This window comes from Diplotaxodon limnothrissa, linkage group LG3, assembly GCF_057381915.1.
Source record: "Diplotaxodon limnothrissa isolate DT_005_m linkage group LG3, D_limnothrissa_male_GT1.1, whole genome shotgun sequence".
Lineage (NCBI taxonomy): Eukaryota > Metazoa > Chordata > Actinopteri > Cichliformes > Cichlidae > Diplotaxodon > Diplotaxodon limnothrissa.
The window spans coordinates 57606541-57626484 of NC_140598.1; the positions used below are offsets into that span (position 1 = coordinate 57606541).

General features: G+C 44.3%; 1 protein-coding gene across 1 annotated transcript in view; it reads right to left on the reverse strand.

Moving 5' to 3' along the window:
* Positions 1 to 734: 734 nt before the first annotated feature.
* Positions 735 to 19944, reverse strand: part of adgra3 (adhesion G protein-coupled receptor A3) — a 31040-nt gene continuing 11830 nt past the window's right edge. The window contains exons 3-19 of the mRNA XM_085349637.1: positions 15494 to 15565; positions 8468 to 8539; positions 8307 to 8378; positions 8035 to 8195; positions 7307 to 7520; positions 7040 to 7204; positions 6562 to 6763; positions 6313 to 6462; positions 6040 to 6198; positions 5783 to 5950; positions 5404 to 5611; positions 5059 to 5267; positions 4814 to 4938; positions 4598 to 4721; positions 3939 to 4084; positions 3153 to 3248; positions 735 to 2491 (exon numbers count right to left, since the gene is read on the reverse strand). Of these exons, the coding sequence (XP_085205763.1) occupies positions 1033 to 2491; positions 3153 to 3248; positions 3939 to 4084; positions 4598 to 4721; positions 4814 to 4938; positions 5059 to 5267; positions 5404 to 5611; positions 5783 to 5950; positions 6040 to 6198; positions 6313 to 6462; positions 6562 to 6763; positions 7040 to 7204; positions 7307 to 7520; positions 8035 to 8195; positions 8307 to 8378; positions 8468 to 8539; positions 15494 to 15565 (3802 nt within the window). The 3' untranslated portion in view covers positions 735 to 1032. The remainder of the gene's footprint in view (positions 2492 to 3152; positions 3249 to 3938; positions 4085 to 4597; positions 4722 to 4813; positions 4939 to 5058; positions 5268 to 5403; positions 5612 to 5782; positions 5951 to 6039; positions 6199 to 6312; positions 6463 to 6561; positions 6764 to 7039; positions 7205 to 7306; positions 7521 to 8034; positions 8196 to 8306; positions 8379 to 8467; positions 8540 to 15493; positions 15566 to 19944) is intronic.

Sequence of the window (19944 nt, forward strand, 5' to 3'; positions counted from 1 at the left end):
GTGTTTCAGTGGTGATTGAGTTTACCACCAAATATTCACTGGTGGCAAATGAAGTCATTATATACCTATGCTCTTACACAGCTAGGGAGCTGAGCCAACATCAAGCTCGTTGCTGTTGACAGAACCACCAAGTCTACATGCTACATGGCATTTGCCCAGCAAAAAGTCACAGCAATTCATCTCTTGAGTACTCAAGCAGTCAAATCACACTTTGAGTCTCTTACACGCTCTGCCCCAACAGCGATGTCAAGCAGCGAGTGGAACTCCAGTTCAGCTGTCAGCTGTGGAGGAGATGGAGAATGGAAAGCGCTGCAAGGAGAAGAAGACACTTCTCTCATTATCCTTTCTTCTCATGGCAGCTTCACTTGCCCTGAGAGTCAGCTGTCAATCACAGCCGGGCGCATTAAGACAGCGGGTGCCCCGAAAGTAAGGCGCACTCATCAAATCTGCCAGCAGGCAGCAAGAAAACACCCATAGAGCCCACAGCCACAGCCAGCTGCAATTAAAGTGCTGCACCACTGTAGAGAAAGGAACCCGAGGCCACCTGAAGGTCAGCGAAAAACCCAATTACCAGCATGTCATATATTGTCAGGGAGAGTAATTCCTGGAAACAAAACAGCTCTGACTCACCTTTGCAGTGGCTGCAGAGAGCAAAAGATGAGATCGTGGGTGCAAGTGCAAGAAACAAATCTCTAAATTAGGTAAATGGAACTTTTGTTTTAATTATTGTTGGAACAAACTAGAAAACGGGGGGGAAAAGGCTCCAGGTTAACGGTACGCACAGGGCCACACAGCTCAGACCATGCGGTTTCATGTACAAAACTCTCAAAGTGGTGGATTAAAAGTTATAAAAATAGAACATTTACAGAAACATATCTACAAAGTCAGTTCATTGGCCATAATTCGGCTACTATTTTCCAATTTTTGTCTTTTTTCAAGGAAAAAAAAAGTACAATCAAACAACTAAACCAGACATTCACAGCTTAAAGTTGTGAGCACATTATTATGCAGTCTTTAGCACAGAAACGGTTGCTACACAGTAGTTTCATGTTTCCACAAGCCGGTCTTTACTGCGGCTGCACTGTCCGCTTTAATTACAGCCACTGCCTGTCCATTCTCTTTAAGCGCGCCACCGTTGTGAGTGATAAGGTTCAGCCCATAAGACTTAGGGTGGCTTTCCAGTCCCGTGCTGCCAGGCTGCTTTGCAGAAGCAGAGTCTCTACTTGAGCTCGACCCTGCCGCAGTAACCGACTGCTCAGTCTCTACGGTTACCACAGATCCTTTCCCCAGCGTGCTGCCGCCTCCTTTATCTGAGTAGCGGGAGCGCCGCGGCAGGCTGTCGCTGTCGCTGCTGTCCTGTTGCAGCTGGCTCTGATGCCGCTCCCTGTACGCCATGTAGGCCGCTCGTCTGCTGTTGCGAGCTGCCATGTCGTAGTGATGGTGTCTCCTGTGTGGGGCGCTCTGCACGCTGCCCTCCACGCTGGTAGGCACGTCGTAGGCGTACTCTCGCAGCACGGTGAGCCGACTCGCCCTGTGCGTGCGCGCTCTGTTTTTGTGATGCCTGCTTATGTGGCCGTTGGCGGTGGCGGCGACGGTGGCGGCCGGGTTGCTCGCGTTGTTCACGGGGTGGAACTGGACCTCGAGCGGTGACACGTGCATTTTGATTTCATTGTCTAGTGAATGCTCGGTCAGGCTGTTGTCCAAAATAGCAGCGCCATTGGCTGCCGCTGATGCTGAGGCTGACTTGCACTGTGCAGCCTCCGCGTGGAGATTGGTCAGCTTGCTGCCGTGGGCGGAGTTGCGCATGCTCGGGGCGCTCTTGTTTGTATAGGAAGAGTCCGCGCTGCTGTGGCCGCACTTGGCTGACTCCCCATCTGCCTTGTTGTCAGATCCTGTCGTGGATATCATCGCCACGCCTGGCTGAGGCAGAAGGGTGTCCTCCTGTGCGGAGTACGCTCGTCTCCCGGAGCAACAGACCTGGGACCAGTGGCGCCTCATATCTTGTCTGTTGACGCAGTGATGAGCAACCATGAAGGCCCCGAGCGCCAGCGCCGCCACCCCAAACAAGCAGGTGAAAGCTAAATCAAAAGGGTGGTCCTGTGATACCGCCATGGCGCCGAACACCCACAGGGCTGCGTACAGCCCCAATGCCCCCGCTGCACCCATCAACTGCCCAGCGAAGGTGTGCTCGTTCTCCAGAGCCGACAGTGGCACAGTGTGGGGGGGAAACACTAATGAAGAGGACGCCTCATGTGGCTGAAGCTGGAGGGTGAGGGGGTGGCAGTGGCTGCCGGGAGCATCGGGCCCAACCTCAGTGTTGGCCGGAGCCAGATGCTGCTGCTCTTCGGTTGGCTCTTTGAGCTCGTAACGGCGCTCAGGGTGCCGGCGCAGCTGCAGCAGGATGCTGAGGAAGTACATGCAGTCCACAAAGATGATAAAAACTACCGGGCCATAAAATGCTCCGATGCTCGGCTCCCACGCCATCCAGCAACTAATGAAGACAGAGATAAGACGATTCAGACATCAGATGTGGCTTTTTTTTTCCAACTCTATATCAGGCTCAACGTTTAGCATTCATTTAAATTTACCGAACATGCTAATGGTAAAGTTTTCCCTCATTAAAACAATACCTCGTCTCCCCGTCTTAATCTGTCGCTGTGATTATTAACCCGAGAAACTCGAAATTACTCTGGAAAAAGTTTTGCGTCTCATTCTTACAGTTACTGTCCCATTACATTTAATAACACAGGCTGAATTTGTTTTGGTTGCAAGAAATTAATTAAGCTCCAAAGACTCCAAGACAGATACGGCTCCAGATTTCTCAATTAGTCAGCCACGCTACACAATCTAAACAGCTGCCGCCGTAGAGAGCGGGGCGGGGGAGCTCGCTGTAAACTGGCAGCAGTTTCTCGTTGCTTGGATGCGCATATCATTAAAAGGCATCTATAATCAGAACTGGAGGGAATAAACCTTCCCTCATAAAAATATTCGAGCTAATGCAGTGCAGTCTGGCCTGGACAACCACAAAGCCAATTTCTCTTAAAGACAGAAGGTAGAAAAATATGTGAATCTGTTGACCAGATAAAATGGCACGGCGTTTCCATGAAATCAAACCAAGAGAAGGAAACTTTAATGACTAAAGTTCTACTTACTGTGGCGCATTGATCTGGCTGCCGTAGTTTTTGATGTTTGCTGCAGCAGTGATCCCACAGACTATGATGGGTATCCCTCCGCCAATTAAGTAGAACCTTTTGGAGAAAGGAAAGAGAGGTAGTTCTGTTTCAGTCTTTGAATGATAAAATAGGCATGAAGGAAATAAAAGAGATCAGGTGATGCTTCGGGCTTCTACAGTGACACCGTGTGGTGGCAGCCTCACTAAAATGTGGCCACATATAACAACAGAAATGTCATATACACATTTAAGGGAAGGTATGCTGAGTATATATACAGATAAGTTTTATGACACAGCGTAGCGTGTCCTGCGCTACGTCTGTAATTTGTGTAAAAAACACACGACAGCTCAAGCTTGGTTCACATTATAAAAGCTGCCTGCTGCTACAGATTTATGCACAGGAAGAATCACACGCACACATCTCAACGGACAAAATGCACAGTCCTGTTTATCTGAACAGTTAAAGAGCCTGAGTCTAGTTTATGTGGTATTTACAAGCATACGGATTTTGCTGTACTGCTATTAATTCAACTGCGCCTGTGCGATCCACACATGCTGCAAAGGAAGCAGGCACAAAATAAGTGAAGCTCTGGTTCATTTCTTCACTTCCAGGATAATAAAAAGATAGAACTGGGTGAAACAAAAGCTCTGAAGCCATTAGTAGAATTACTACATGTTCAGACGGTTGACAAGGCTATCATTTGGAGGGTGTAGTTTAAAAAGGCACCACTTTTGCCACACATCTGCTGCGGTGAGAGAGTCAAACCTCAGCATTGGCCGCGGCGGTGGCGGTGGCTCGTCCAGCTCCTCGTAGCGTTTGGCCTTGCGCGTCACTTGCTTGTAAATGTTCCTTGCAGTCACACCCACCCAGAGAGTGGTAGCGAGAGTGGAGTAGTGCAGCAAAATGCCCACCTAGGAGAGAATGGACCATTATAGTAGCAGCGAAATCAGTGAGTGTCAGTATGACAAAATGTGCCTCTTCAGCTCTATTCTTTAATCGATAAAAGTAAGAGAACGGAGCACACTGTAGATATTTTTGTTTAGTGCATCTTCTGCTTAAGACATCATCACATTGAGTTGGATATTAACATTAGAAAATATCATTTTACATCAAAGCACATTCAATAAATCAACAAGGTCTTGCATCCAGATTGGTGCAATTTAAAAAAGAAAAAGAAAAAGAAAGAAGAAAAAGTAGTGCGTCCCACTCCAGCACACCTTGAGGAGAGGTGCAGGGTTGCCTCAAGCCATGAAACGAGCTACAGTATCTTTCTATGCCACCCCACCCTCAGAGTTTCACAAGTGCAGTGATTTTAGCCAAAGGCAACTTTTTCAACTTCTTATTCCTAGAAAACATTCAAAGTGGAAGCAAATGCGGCGGGGAGGCTGGGAGAGGCTCAGAGTGTGCGGGCGCTGTATACTCACTGCTTGACAGACGCTTGAGAATCGCGTCTGATTGATGCCACCTATAAAAACCCCACAGGTGAGGGAGATGTGGAAGCAGAGGTTGATCAACATGTGCCAAAACTTCCGGCTCACTCGGACAGACCTGCAGTCGCAGAAACAACAGATTGCAGAGCTATGAATGAGACAAGGGGGCTAATGGGAAAGCCGTTCAATACCACTGGTTTATTCTCTTACCTGTGATGGTAGATATAGCTTATAATAATGGTGGCCAGGCACAGGAGGAGTATGACAGTGGTGGCGTAGATAACCGGGTGCAGTGGCTTAATGCTTGGCGAGGAATATTCCATAGCGCTGAGATCCTGAAACAAGAATGAGATCATAAAGAGATATACTAGAGGGCCAGTGAGGTCATACTGTGCACACGGGTGCTGATCGCCTCACAAACTCCCCAGTGAACATAAAGAGGCAGCCCAACCTACCATAAGCAGGCCATAGTTGCCCAGAGAGTTGCATGATATGGTTGTGAAATTGTCGTGATGGTCTAATATGCGGCAGCCGTCGCTCTGCCATCCTCCCTGACCTCCCGCCTGGCTCAAGTTCCAGCAGGCGGACACAGCATCTGAGCCGCGGGCAAACAGGCGCAGGGTGACATTAACGGGGGTCTTCAGGACGCGTGGAGTCATGCCATCTGATGCCAAGTACACAGTGGGGTAAAGCACTTTAAGTTTTCAGTTTGTTTCCTGATAATGTGTCCTTGTTGATTAGAAGAGCTGACCTTTTGTCAGGTTAGGGTTTACCACTATGCCTGCAACATCACGACTCACCTATCTTGGCCATGATGACAGGTGTGGCTACACTTCTCCTCCGCCCTCCATCAGCAAGTTGGGAGGAGTTGCCAGTGGATGGAAAAAACTTGCCATTGTGGAAGCCAAGTAGGTGGAGCTTGTAGACCGTGTCCTCTGGCTGCCCAGGAGGTACAGCCTCAGTAAGGAGAGACTGGGGAAACTGCAGGGAAGCCTCCGCTGCAGTGCTCTATAAAGACAAAAAACACAATGAAAGAACAACTTGTCATGTTAAACTACTCAAAAGACGCTGTTACGACTAAAATCTGATGAATTCATTTATAAATTCAGAAGCTGTCCACAAATAAAAGTTCCGCCTAATGAAACTGCAAACTAGTTTTTTTTCCTGGCAGGAGCTGACCTTGTAAAAGATGCTGGAAAACGAGCTGCTTGTGTTACATTTGAAGGTGAGCTGGCGGTCCTGGCCGATGGGGCGCTCAGGGATGGCCCTCTGCAGTAACACGCAGGACATACCATTCCAGTCGCTGACCTTGACAAAGTGGACGTCCAGTGCAATGTTAGGGGAGGTCTGGAAGGACAACAGAAAGAGTCAAATGCAGCTCTGCGTTACACATAATCTGTAGTGCAACATGTCTAAATGCTGTTGGTGAGGCTAACCAGGGGGAAGGCCTGAGGTGTAGCTGGGCGGTAAGCGGCAATCTTCTGGAGGCAGGCGATGATGCGGGAGCAGGCCATGGCTTCACGCTGAGCCATCGACAACACCCTCTCGTCGGCCAGCATCAGGTTACTGGCCATGCTGACCATCACCTGACCCAGCTAGGAGACAAAGAGACACAACAAGATTTCCAACTACATCCAACTCAGCAGTGCATACTCCAAGTTTTTAAAAGAGAAACAATTAAATGTGAACACATAAGCACATCCACTTACGTCTTTAAACTTCTCAACAAACTTCCCAAACTTCTCGATCATCTCAGCCACAAAGATGATATCCATCTTGTCTGAGAAGTTGGCAGCATCCTTCGTGTAGACAAACAGGCGTTGAGCTATAGTCACCACATTGCTCTCATTTAGAGGCATCTAGGAAAAACAAAACTGGGCATGAATAGAGAGCTGTGGGCCACAGGTACGAGGAAGCTCAAAACCATCAAATCACAGCCTGAATGGCCAGATACAAACCTGGTTGATGACATTGAGGAATCTTGTGACATCCTTCTGAAACTGGCAGCGGGAATAATCCTCTTCTGCCCATTGGCCCTCGCGATCACAGTAACGCCAAGCCCGCTGCTCTTCACTGGAGCTGCCCGAGTACGTGCTTCCGCTCGATGGCAGTCGGTTGCAGGGCAGGTAGGCTCTGATCCCTGCTAAGGTGCGTGGCCACCTGGGAGGATTTAAATAAATTGCTGTTTATTTCCTCTTCAGGCTGTGTCATGTGAGCCAAAATAGGTCCAATCTGGTAACTGAAGGAGTAACACCGTTTGGCCACAAGGGGGTGCTGCTTGCACAATAACGCAACTGCTCCAACACAGCAAGAATACACTTCAATCACAAAGGAAATTATTTATTACTTCACCTTTGGTATATTCCATCACACTGGATTTTTGAGTTTTAAGTGGTTTTAAGTTTAAAAAGAGAAAAAAAAGGAATAAGTATCCACCTGAACTCTCCCTTGTTGTTGGAGACACGTTCAGGGACGCAGTACTTGGCTGAACTTTGCAGCACCACAATGTGGACCGTCCTGGTGGTGTTTCCCCTGCTTGTCCTGACCCGACACTCCCAGTTGCCCGTAAAACCAGGTTGGATGTTTGAGATGGTCAATGCACTGATGGAAACCATGAAAATATAATATATTTTATGTTAATTGGTCAAGGTGGCTATATAAATTCCTATGAACTGCAGAATACACGAACACCTATCTTCATACCTGGCAATCAGCGAGCAGTTCTGCACAATGCGCTTTTCAATGAAGATGCCTTGAGTGGCATCAGGCTTGACCATGTGGCCCCTGTGGTACCACAGCACCTGCATGTCCTCTGCCACGAGGGAGGCCTGACACTGGAACGGCAGGCTGTCCCCCTGAAAGACGACCTGCCGCTGGGATGGGGTCAGCTGGAAGGAGGGCAGCTCGAGTGGAGCGTCTGAGGAAAACAAGCAGGCGAGTCAGGCGGTATTTCTCAAAATAAAAATGAAGCGTCGCTCATTTTTCCAGTTCTGTTTACTATACAAGTTAAAACTGCATCTTTAAATTCTCAGTACTTTTAGTGCCACTCGTAATTCATGTCAGGCCAGCAGCTTCTGCTAAATCTACGCCATACATTTCATAATCCCTCACTGAGATGAGTGCCAAACCGATAAGACATGAGCAAGTACAAACAAAGGCAGCGCTGGCCTGGGCAGCCCTTGTCTTATCTCCCGTGTCATTGCACAAGCCCCTGTTACCCAAACACTAACCTCACTGATACCAAAACAGAGACGTTAAAGGGACAGCGCAGCATTTTGACTGTACAGTCGTCTGAGCTGCTGCTCAGTTATTTAGACATGTTTAAGACAGGACAAATGGCAGATTCGAGTCAGCGGCAATTAAAATGATGCAGTTCTGTTGCAGGATGTTCAAACGATTATATTTTAACGTGTGCGTGTGTGTCTCCGTACCGCATGTAAAGAGCTCCGGCCTGATGGAGGTAACTGACTGACCCTGTAGAGACTGTGGGTAGGAGCACTCTGTGTTCCTTACAGAGATTTTCCTGTCTTTGATCCAGCGCAGCAGCCAGAGAAGGTTGCAGTCACACAGCAGGTAAGGTGTCTTGAAGTCCCTGGAGATGGACAAAAACAACACCTGGGGTCAGTTTAGGTGATCGAGCACCATCAAACAGACTGACAATGGCCACGTGCATGAAGTTTCTTTTCAAGCTGAGCATACTCACAGCGCCTTCAGAGACACCAAGCTGTCAAAGGTCCCCTGAGCCAATGAAGAGAACATGTTCCCTGTAAGGTTTCTGAGAGGGGAGAAAAAAAAAGAGGTTTTATTTGGGATGTACTATAAAGACATGACTAGATCACATTCACAGCAGTGCAAATGACTTACAGTCGGATCAGACTGGATAGACCTTTAAAGATGTCGCTGTTCAGACAGCTGATGCTGTTGTTGGCCAGGTCTCTGCAGTGCACACAGAAGAAGAATGACATTTTATTTGTTTGACAGCTGAAAAAATAAACCAATCTAAGAGCCGTGTTGTTCTACCACGGTGACTCTTAACCAGGGGTACTCAGAGATTAGCTGTACTACTACGTTTAATGAAGTGAGACAGAAAAGTTAATTGGCACAAAACAGCAGACAAATTGTATTACAGTAGATAAGTAATGATCAAAAAATAAATAATTTAAATCCCTAGGAGTTCACTAGCTAATTGTATAGATAAAGAAATCAGACTGAACATAACAGATCTTCTCTTTCTTCTTTCAGCTGATGCCTTTAAGAGTCGCTACAGAAGATCACCCTATCCCTGGTATCCTCCACTGTCACATTACCATCCTTGACTACTTGAATCTCCTCCTCTGAGGTCTTTCAACCTCAATGGTAACAATAACTGAGAAGCCGTAAGCTGAAAGTCGTCCGCATCCAGTTTAAATGAGTTTTACTAAAGTTACTTGAAAAGTATGCCAGAAAAAAAAAAAGGTTGGGGACCACTGGGCTAAAAGATCATCGAGTTGTCTTCATCTGAGCTGCAAATGTATTAGAACATAAATGAACACCTCGAGAAACGCTGCTGAGTTGCTGAGATAAAAAAAACAGTAGGTTTAAAAGAAAAAAGCCAAGTTCAACAGAGGCAGGTTGAGACAGAGGTCTCCAAATTCAGCCGACAGGCTTACAACTTCCAAGGTGATTTTAGATAATGTCTGTGTGGGCCTGCGGGGGGAACCTACACATCAAAGGCACAGCAACACTGTGGTAGGTGATTAATCACCCGTGATTAATGTCAAATGCAGGAAAAGTGTGTGTTTCTCCCCTTCATGTGACCTGACATGATGTCTCTTGCAAACATCAGATGGAAGTGTCAGAGACTCTTTCAAAAAGGAAACTTGGAGACGGTTCAGGGGCTTAACGGGGAAAAGATGGAAGCTGCCTCTGTGAATTACACTGACTCTACCAACATTCAGAAATATTCACCGAAGGAAGGTCCAGGTCAGCTGGAGCACACCGCCTTCAGCAGATATAATCATCATCAAGGGATAATCCAAGAGTCATAAACATAAAGATGTTTATACAACCTCAATACTACTACAGCTAATAATTACAATAATAAAGATGCATTTTATTGCGCAAGTACTGAATATTTTCTGATGTCCATAGACCTCAATAAACTAAAATAATAAAAAGTAAAATGTTTCAGTGGATTAACTACTTCTTTCATTAACACATAAATCTAGTAACAGTAGTGCAACTAAGCACTGTTAGCATTCTGGTTAAGCTGTGTTTCTGGCATGCTGTCAGAGGGAAACTGACTTAGTTGCCACATTGTGGCGTCTAACAAGATTTGTATTTTTTCCAAATACAGCTGTGACTGGGACCAAGGCTAATGATGGAGGTGAGACCAAAACCTCTGAATTAATGCTGCGACCCAGAAACCCAAAACAATGGCACTAAAATATAATACTGAGAAGAGGGGAATGGTATATCCTTATAATCTACTAGATGTAGACTGTAGGTCTGTGGTTCAATAATAACATTAATTTAAGCTTTTAACATTATCCAAAAACCTACTTCAAAACAAGAAAGCTAGGTGGCAATTTTTCAGTTTCCAGGGAGACAGCATTGAATCAAACCCTTGTTATAGCTGTAACATATAAACCTCTGTGCGAGGAAACCAATTGTTGCAAAGTGGCAAGAAATGAAACAAGAGCCAGTGAGAAAAGGCAGATCGTTACCTCAGCTTGCCGCCAGCAAAACTATATGTTCGGGTGCTTGAGGAAGGTGATACTAATGCAAAAATGATACCTGAAAAACAGCTGGCAGGTATATCCTAGCATCCCAGAATTTATGTAATTATTGGTGTTGCGCCTTAAGGTGCCGGCCGTGGACTTTTACGGTGTGAGGTTATTAGTTTCACTTGGAAGTAAAGAAAAAGCCTCCTTTTGCGGGCCTGCCAAATTTGTGTGTCATGGGAAGGATATAGAAGTGAGGCGGGCGTACTTTCATCTCCGGTTATCGCCTGGATTCAACTGCTAAAGTTACAGCTACACCAGGAGCCTCGAGAATATTTGTTAAAATAGCTAAAAACCAAAAAAAAAATTGTCACTTTGTTACTGAGTGAAGTCACATGCATGTCTTTTGGCCACAGGCACGCAGCAAATTAACAGCACAGAGGAGCGCTCCAGAGCAGCACATTTGAGGAGCTGAAGCAAAAATAGCCCGATGTGATAAGGTTCGAGTGGGAATCGTTCAGCTGTTGGGAGGAATGCCGAGTAAGGAGCGCCGAGCCTAAAGGAATCCATAGGGTCTGAGAATGCTGTAGTGTTGGGAGAAGTCTGCTTAAATGTTTTAGTGTGGAGAAATTGAATGTGTGAACTGTGTGTAAAGTCAGGTAAGGGATATACTTATCTTGGCCCACGGGGTTGTAACCAGCAGCGCGGCCTACACCCAAGCTCTCAGCGTGAATAAAGAAACCCAGCTGGGAGCAGCTGACTACGTCTAGATCAGATGTTAGCTCTCTTGTAAGAGAGATCATTATTATACCCGTCTTAACATCTTTTTTTCTTTTTAAACTTGTCACTGGTGCGGGCTGAACACAAATTCAGTGGAGACATGCGCCAGTTTTTACGCATTCTGTCTTCTCATCGACACGAGCGCCGCATCGCCTGTCAAAACAGTTATATAACGTCTCTCTTTGATTTGGAGCGAACGTTCCTAAGCCCGAAAAACACACACACAACCGTAATGATGTTGTAGTGATGCTGGAAGTCGTCTCAGTGTGCACTCTAATGGAAAAACCTGCACTGAAGCTACAGTGAAGAGCTGTGGGCTTTGAAACAAGTGTTTCTGGAGCCTAATAAATACTGAGTAATGAATGCTTTGGACCATTTTTAATGCAGGGTTTTGGAGCCCTGAAGTTGATCTGCGTGTGGTGTACAACAGTGTAAATATTCTGGCACGAGTGAAAAGTGGGGACACTCTCAAGGAGTTTGGAAACTTGTTTCTCTTCTCTGCAGCACAATCTTTCCTTTAAGATGTGTAAATGTGAGCTTTTTATTGTGGCCTTCAATCTGCAGCCTTCACTTTAAATGCTCCTGTGCTCTGTGACATGGCACGCAAGATAAATGAGGCCTCCAAATGGCACATCTTGAAGTGAGGATGGGAAAACTCTAATTAGGCGATTGGGGAGGGGGCTACAGTAAAGTCAAAGATAAGGGCTAAAGCATTACGTGCCAAGTTTCTGAGGCGTTTCATGACATTACAAACCCTGGCAAAACTTATGACATATGAATGAGCCATAAAAACTGGCAAAGTCTGCAAATTAACTCCACTCCTATTTTTCACAAAAAATAAATAAAAAAAAAAAGTATATTAAAAAAGCCGAGCGAATGTGTCGCTTGTAATGCCAAGCCTTGATGTAGGGCTTCTGTGTTTACATTCCCAGAGTCCAGTACTACCTCATCGTCTCCTTTGCTCTTCTGTGCTCCCTCCCTTTCACAGCCGAGTGACTGTTACCCTTTGAAATGAACTGAGACAGGCGGTGGGGCCAATTAAACTTTGCTACAAAGCCAAACTGTAAACTGGAGCACGTGTTTCCACGATGATCTCTGTGGCGATAAGAAAGGCCTTTAACGATATCTGTGTGTGTTTTAGATTTTAATATGCAGAGGACATATAGACAGGCACGTATCCATCAGAGAATATGCATCGAGGAGGAAACGGGGCCAATTCTGATCCGAGGAGCTGACTGCCTTCCTGCCTCGTTCTTATTGCTCTACAGCAGCAGCCAAGCTCAAGTTTGTGTTGGCAGGGACTGGGTGCTGTCGGATCATTCCAATTCATGCTGTGTTCTTGCTCTCGCTCTCATGCGCGCACATCCACAGAAGGGAAACACGCGGCGACGCGCTTACGTTCGACGCCCTAAACAAGCACGCGGCACCCAGATGGATTTGAGAGTTACGTTTTCTGCATATCAGAGTTATCCTCCGTAGATATTCATAGACATCACACACGCATACGTGCTAAAAGACGTCTGAGTGCGAAAAAATATAAGTCTGCACGGTGTGTGCTGTGATCTCTGGCCAGACAAAGCAACCCAGTAGCAATAAGCCCGATTCAGACGAGAACTTTTTTTCCCCGTTAATTTGTTGTGAAGGCAGCCTAACAGGGTCATTCCCAGTAACATTTACATAACATTTACAACACGGCACAAGTCTGAACTGCGTGCAGTGGCATTAACAACATGGCAGGCACGAGATGATGACGCACGTCTCCCGTGTTCGTGAATTCATCAGTTCACATCAAAACACTTTATTTTAAAGAACAAAAAGCTCAATCTGAGGTTACATAACTGATCTTCAAGAAGAAAAGATAACCTGAAACTTCCTGCTGACTTTACCTAAAAATCAGGTTTTCAAAAAGCTTTTTTCACACGAAGTTACACATCTTTGCTGTTAAGTAACTCCCACATAGACTGAAATTCAAAGTTCTTTGAAATACTATGTTTTACTGTTTAAGAAACTCAGAAAGACTTGTGCCAGTAGCTTCTTAACCATTATAGGTGCTAGAACAACTGCTCTTGAGAGAACAAATGCAGAGAGAAAGCACCAGAATTGGACTCTGACCAACTCCTAGTAAAAAATCTGTGGATTTCAAGCAATAACATTGTTTTTCAAATCACTAGGAGAAAATAGTTTAACCCTTTAAGACCTACCATAGAACCAAGTCCGCCAGAGCTTATATTATATATTTACATGCTGTAGTGCCATTTTTGGGAGCATTTCAAGTTGCTATACATCAATACAACCATTATAGCCCAAATTTTAATAATATGTCTGCATTAAGTGTATAGTAATTACATAAATTGCAAAAAAGTGCAATAAACTACAAAAAAAAATTGAAAATCGTTTTTGTTTTTTTAAACATATATTTCTAGTTAGAGAAATTAAAGAGGCTTATCCCTCAAAACTGTAAATACAAAAAAGTTGCACAAAATACCGTAATTGTCGGGCTATAAGCCGCTACTTTTTGCACAAGCTTTGAACCCTGCGGCTTTTAGTCAGGTGCGGCTTTTCTATGGATTGTCCATGATTTTTGTCATATCGTAAGACGATTTGTTTTGTTTGTTCCGCTGTTGTACGGCACTACGTTGCTTGGCGGAAGGGCATGTGATCAGACACACAGGGTTCAAGAGTGGTATGTTGGTCACATGTCCATCCGCCAGGCAACATAGTGCCGTAGAAGTAGCGCGAAAAACAAACTTCAAAGTAGTGTTACGCGTTCAGCGGGAGGCGTGGATGACGAGCGGCGATAAACTTGCGAAAAGCAAGTTATGCTCAACTCCACAGGTGGAATCTGACAGCGTGGAAAAGTGTGAAAACATCCACGATCACCAACGGATTTCGAAGGGCTGGACTGCTGCATGATGGAGAGGAGGACACCGCCACGGCCCTTCTGAGGGTGTTCGACTCTGACACTGACAACGAGGATTTGTTTGGTTTTGAAAGTGACAACGAAGGAAAGAAGCTGAGAGTGGATGACGAAGCCATCCTGAGCCTGTTCGTATCCGACACTGGAGAAGAGGACTTTGGTGGTTTTAGTACGCAGGAAGAAGAGAAAGATGGTGAATGACTGACTTTTCTTCTTGTTAAAGCCGTGTCACTGCACCTGAGCCTAAAAGGTAGTCTGAATCTATTTTTCTGGTGTGCTGTAGGTTATTGTTATGTACTACATTTGTTACTCATTTATGAAGCACAGTACATGTTTCGTACTTGTAATTACCGGTACTTGTACATATACCTAAAAAGTTATGCAAATATTTACCCATAACTTGTTTTTCAAAATATTAATAAAAGGGGTGTGTCTCCAAACAGCCATCTCTTTCCTGACAATTCCCTTTGTGCATATTCTCTTACATATGATAAGTCAACATTGAAACACCTGCGACTTTTGGTCAGGTGCGGCTAATGTATGTACAAAACAGGATTTTCCCCTGATTTTAGCTTGTGCGGCTAATATTCAGGTGCTCTGTAGTCCGGGAAATACGGTAGTATCCCACCACAGGAAATTTATTTTGAGTGTCTTCATAGTTTTATTTTTGAAATTCAGCAATTTTTATATACTGCAGGAAAAACTAAAATAAGTATTATAATGCAAATTTGCAAAAAAAAAAGCATATGCATCCAAATAAACTATTTCCAGCAGTGCAATTTGACTTCTAAGCATCCCAGAAACGACACAGAAAGTCATAAAGTCAAACATAACTTTTAAAAACACCAGTATAGCCTTACAAGGCCCTGATGGTAAAAAACTACATTTCTACGAAAATGATGTCACTTCCGGTGTCGGGCAGGTCATGGCGGATATGCGATAGTTCGTGCTGATGGACGTAGGAAGTGTTACAAACAGCTGATCGGATCGGCAAAGCGTGTTTCTTGAATATTATGTTTTTGTTGCTGCAAGCGCTTTTTATGCAATTTTTGCAAAGCTATATGTGGAAGGAAACCGTGACCTAGGACAAGCTGATGGCATAAGATGTAAGTACAACTCCTCCGGTTTCATATGCAAAACAAATTATTGCGCTAGCTTACATGGTTGCAGAGCTACCGGGATTTAAAAATAGTTACGCAAAACCGAGCGTGCCCGCTCCGACCGGCTTTAAAGGGTTAAAATAACATGTGACCAACAAAACACAATTTCAATTAATAGTTTAAGAGAAGACAAGCTGAACAAAATCTGTCTCCTAACAAGATTCTGTTCTCAACTGAAATATAACTAAGGCAATCCTTTGAAAGGTTTAAAAACAAGAACACCTCGGCAATCCCTGAGGGCCTGAATGTGGGAATATGGAGTACACACACACACACACACACACATAGAGAAACCACATTAAAGAGACAGCAGAGCTACAGAAATACTCACAGTCGCTTTAGTGCTGGCAAGCCAAGAAAAGCTCCTGGTTCAATATGACTGATCATGTTACTCCGCAGGTCCCTGTGGAAAAATGAAAAGATTTGAGCAGTGCAAACAGCAACAAGACAGCACAACTGCAACGGTGTTGCTAATCAATCATCCAAGTCTCCTTAACAAAACAGTTATAAGTTTACCGTTCTTTAGTTAAAGCGAGGAACACTGCTGATCAGAAAGAACATCTGCGAACACTCTCGGCTTGAAATAAAACATCGTTCTGTATATATCTGGTTGCTGCAAATTTTCTTGAAATTTCTTGATATGGCTTTGAGAAAAGGATTTGCATTTGCGCTTGTGAGATACCTCCAGATTTGTGCTCAGTAGTTTGAAATCTTTCCAGTTTTCTACTTTGAGAACAGTCAGTGTAACCACTAGACTCCATTGCCATCATCTGAAATTAACATTTCATTGTGCAACATTCAGCACCCATAATAACATGGTTCCTGCTAGGAAAACTTTTTATGCATGCATTTTTGTTTAACCCAGTGACAAGATCCCTTCTTCAAACTTAACACCCTTTGTCACCACATAGCTGTTGTCAAGGACAACCTGAGCCTCAAAGCTGCTCTCTTTCTCTTCACACACAAACCTCCCAAACCTGAGGTTCAAAGGCTCGCGGTCAGAGATTTCCTGCGGTGCTCACCTGTGCTGGCACTGCCAAGTCACTCATTACAGTCGAGGTTCAGGAGGCTTTCTAGTCGCCACCTGAACCCACACAAAAGGCCTCTGGGTAACTCTGCCTGTTTGATGTCAATGAACTGTCATCTGAAGGCAGGTATGTGGCCACAGATAAGTCAGAGACTGAAAAAAACAACAACACACACACACAAAACTACTGCTTGTTAAAAACTTTTGATGTGCTGGCTTCTCTGTGAAGTTGTGTTGAGAGAAAAATGAGAAGGCAGGACAAAGAAATCAAAAATATCCTTGCAGAGCCGTCGCAGCCAGGAAGAGCCAGATTGGAGAGTGTACTGGGTGCATAAACAGGCGTGTTGAGTCTGGTAATTTGCTTGTTGCTGAAGCTAATTTATTTTTTGTGTAAACTTTGCTTAGAGTTTCAGTGTTTACAGTTGGAGGACACAAACACAATCTGGCAACCTCAACTGGGTCCAAGAGAAGCCAGAAAAGAACGCTTTCCCTCCATCTGGCTCAATGATCAAAACGCATAGCTGCCAAAAAGACTAATGTCAAGCTCAGTGTTGAGTGCTTTTAACCAGGAGAATTACAAAATAATGTCTGCTGGAGGTCTGAGCTCTAGATCTGCTGGTGTAACCACTACTACTAATAGCAAAAAAAGAACACCATAGCTCTCTGTTATTCCAGTATGTGGATTAGCCAAATATAAATACACTTCTCATTCCACAGACATCCAACCACACATGACCTGGTACCTTTTAAATCTATTTGCAAGGTGAAAAACGCCAGGTTTCTTCTTTTGTCATGCTCAGAAAGAGCTGGCTGAATACTTCTAAGTGTTCTCCAGCACTGGTCTTGAACTGGCAACAAACTGAAGGGTGGATCTGCAGCTGCTGCCAATATTTCAGGGCACGTGTATGCCGTCTTCCAAAGGTGTTACTCATATGCACGTTAAAACAAATTAAAAATGTGTCATGTAAATATAAGATTAATGAAAGCCTCTTTTCCAAGTTTGTTTTTGGCATGGTGGGTTATATATTCAATATGGAAGGTTTCTGGCATTAGACTCGCATTTCCACTGAAGAGAGAGAAGCTCGCGCTATTCAACCAACCACCAGCATCATTTTTAGAACATGATCGCTTTTGGGGTTCGATACCTGCCAATACTGAGCTGCATACTGCCATGTCGCTCACATTATTTATCACCACACTCATTTCAGTCGGCTTCTGCACTGATGTGATACTATAAATACAAACTAGAATGATTCCCACTCTTTTCCTTACATTATGGAATACGGTTTAACAGTTTAACAGCAGCACTGGACTGACACTTTGGAGTGGCAGGGACACAAACATGTATGTCATATTTCCTGTTGCCAAAATGTTACAGAGGCATATTTGAAAGTGAGACTATAAAGCTTTTTGTGTTAACGGGGCTGTGAAATTGTCGAGGGAGCTGGGCGTTCCCTTAGAGAGACTGTGAGAAGTTTGACCATTCAGGAAGAAGATGTACACATGCTCAAGATGACCTGCTGAACTTCAAACCGAGCCCTGGAAAAGGGGAAGAAAGGTGATTTAGGGGACTTTGAATGCGGCGTGGCATTTTAGAAACTAATCTACTGGGATTTTTCCACACAGCCATCTGTAAGGTTTAGAATGGTCTGAAAAAGAGGAAATATCCAGAAATTGGCAGTTCTATTGATGGCAGAGGTTAGAGGAGAATGGCCAGACTGCTTTGAGCTGACAGAAGGGGTCTGCATCAGGGCATCTTTGAACATCTTAAACTGGTTTCTTGATCATGACAGTGAGCTCATTGTACTTAAATGCAGTCACCAGATCTCAGTGCATCTTTGGGATGTGCTGGAATAGGAATTTTGCATTATTTGAACAAATCTGCAGCAACTCTGTGATCATCTATCATGTCGATGTGGATCAAAGTCTCTGAGGAATGTTTCGAGAAACTTGTTGAATCTATACCACAGAGAATTAAGGCAGGTCACAAGGTAAATGCAAGGGGAATTATTGCACATCACATGGGTAACTTACAGTTCTATGAAGGCACCATTAATGCCAATTTTTATATATATATATATATATATATATATATATATATACATACACACACACTAGGGGTGCAACGATATTCGTATCGATATTGAACCGTTCGATACAGTGCTTTCGGTTCGGTACGCATATGTATCGAACAATACAACATTTGTAATTTATTTTATCAACTTTCCTTCTGACGATGCTGTCTGTGTTGAGCGCTCAGTGAATCTGTGTTCGACTACTCCGCCTAGGCTGCACTGTCGAGCGCAGATCCACTGAGCGCTCAACACAGACAGCATCGTCAGAAGGAAGAGCGCAGGGCAAGTTAGCAAGACAGAAGTTAAGCTCTCCTTGCAACATGGACCTCCCCCACTCTCATTCAGATCTGGCGTTTGGAATTATTTTGGTTTTCATGTGACGTATGACCCTGAAGGTAAGCGAGTCATGGACTAAAGTAAAACAGTATGTTGGATGTGCCATGCAATGCTCAATTACATGGGTGGGAACTAGTGTGTTAGCGCAGTTAGCTCGTTAACGTGTTGGCCGTCTAGCCCCATGCACGGAGCGATCGGCGGTAGCTCGTTAACGGAGATTTGCCGTGTTGTGGCGTTAAGGTCATTTCAACGAGATTAACCTGAAAGCACTAGTGGGAACACAACGAATATGACTGCACATTTACGCCGACATCATCCTAGTGCAAAGACAAAAACAACAAGCATGCTACTAACTTTAGCCGAGTCATTTAGACAGCTGTTAGCACATGATTCTCCTTATGCTGCTGAGAATATAGCCCAGAAGAAGCGTATAGTATAGCTTTTATTTTGGAAAGAGCCATTTCTCTGTAATAAACTCTCTTTTCCAAAGATGAGTGATTCCTCAATCAGATACAGGGCTCGCAATATCGCTAGCCCGACGTCCTGGAGCTAGCGATTTTTTTCAGTCGGGCTACCAAAATCTATCTCTTCCCTGCCCGTCGGGCTATTGTAGGAAAAATATATGTCAATGCTTTTGCATTCTTTCAGAAATGTAGCTGGGTAATTATGTCATTGGCATCGGTGAGCCACTGTCAATATGTGACACATTGAAATCGCGTTTGAATTTGCGCTTGTTTTTTTGCTTTCACTTTGCAATCGTGCGAACGGTGTATAGAGAGCGACAGCACTGATCTGTGAGTGATGATAATTTGTGCACCAATTCCTCTGACATCGTCTTATTAATCGTTAGCTTACTATGCAAACATGACAAGTGAAATCTCCCGCAGCTTAAACATGTGAGAGGTTGATCGCGCAGAGAATCGCTGAGCTTATGTGAGTGAGCGTGTAAAAGCATTTCAGTTCTGCTGAGCCAAATAAGACAGGTCAAGGTGAAGAAGTGACAGCCAAAGAAAAGCTTACCACAAAACGGAGAAGTTATGACAAATCAGACTATAAGGCAAAAAGAAAGTGCAGCTTTATGGTTTCATGGACAAAAGAATTTCTGTGGCTGCAATATGACGAGCTAAATAACCAGGGCTGCACATAAGTGGTCCGCAGGTGCGCATTCGCTGTCAAAATAAAAAAACACGCACAAGGGTTAGGGTTAAATTTAAAAACTGTACTTTTGAGTTAAAATATATATTTATAATTTTAATAAATGACAAATTAAAAAGGCATGAACATTTTTTTTGTATCGAAAAAATATCGAACCGAACCGAACCGTGAATTTTGTGTATCGTTGCA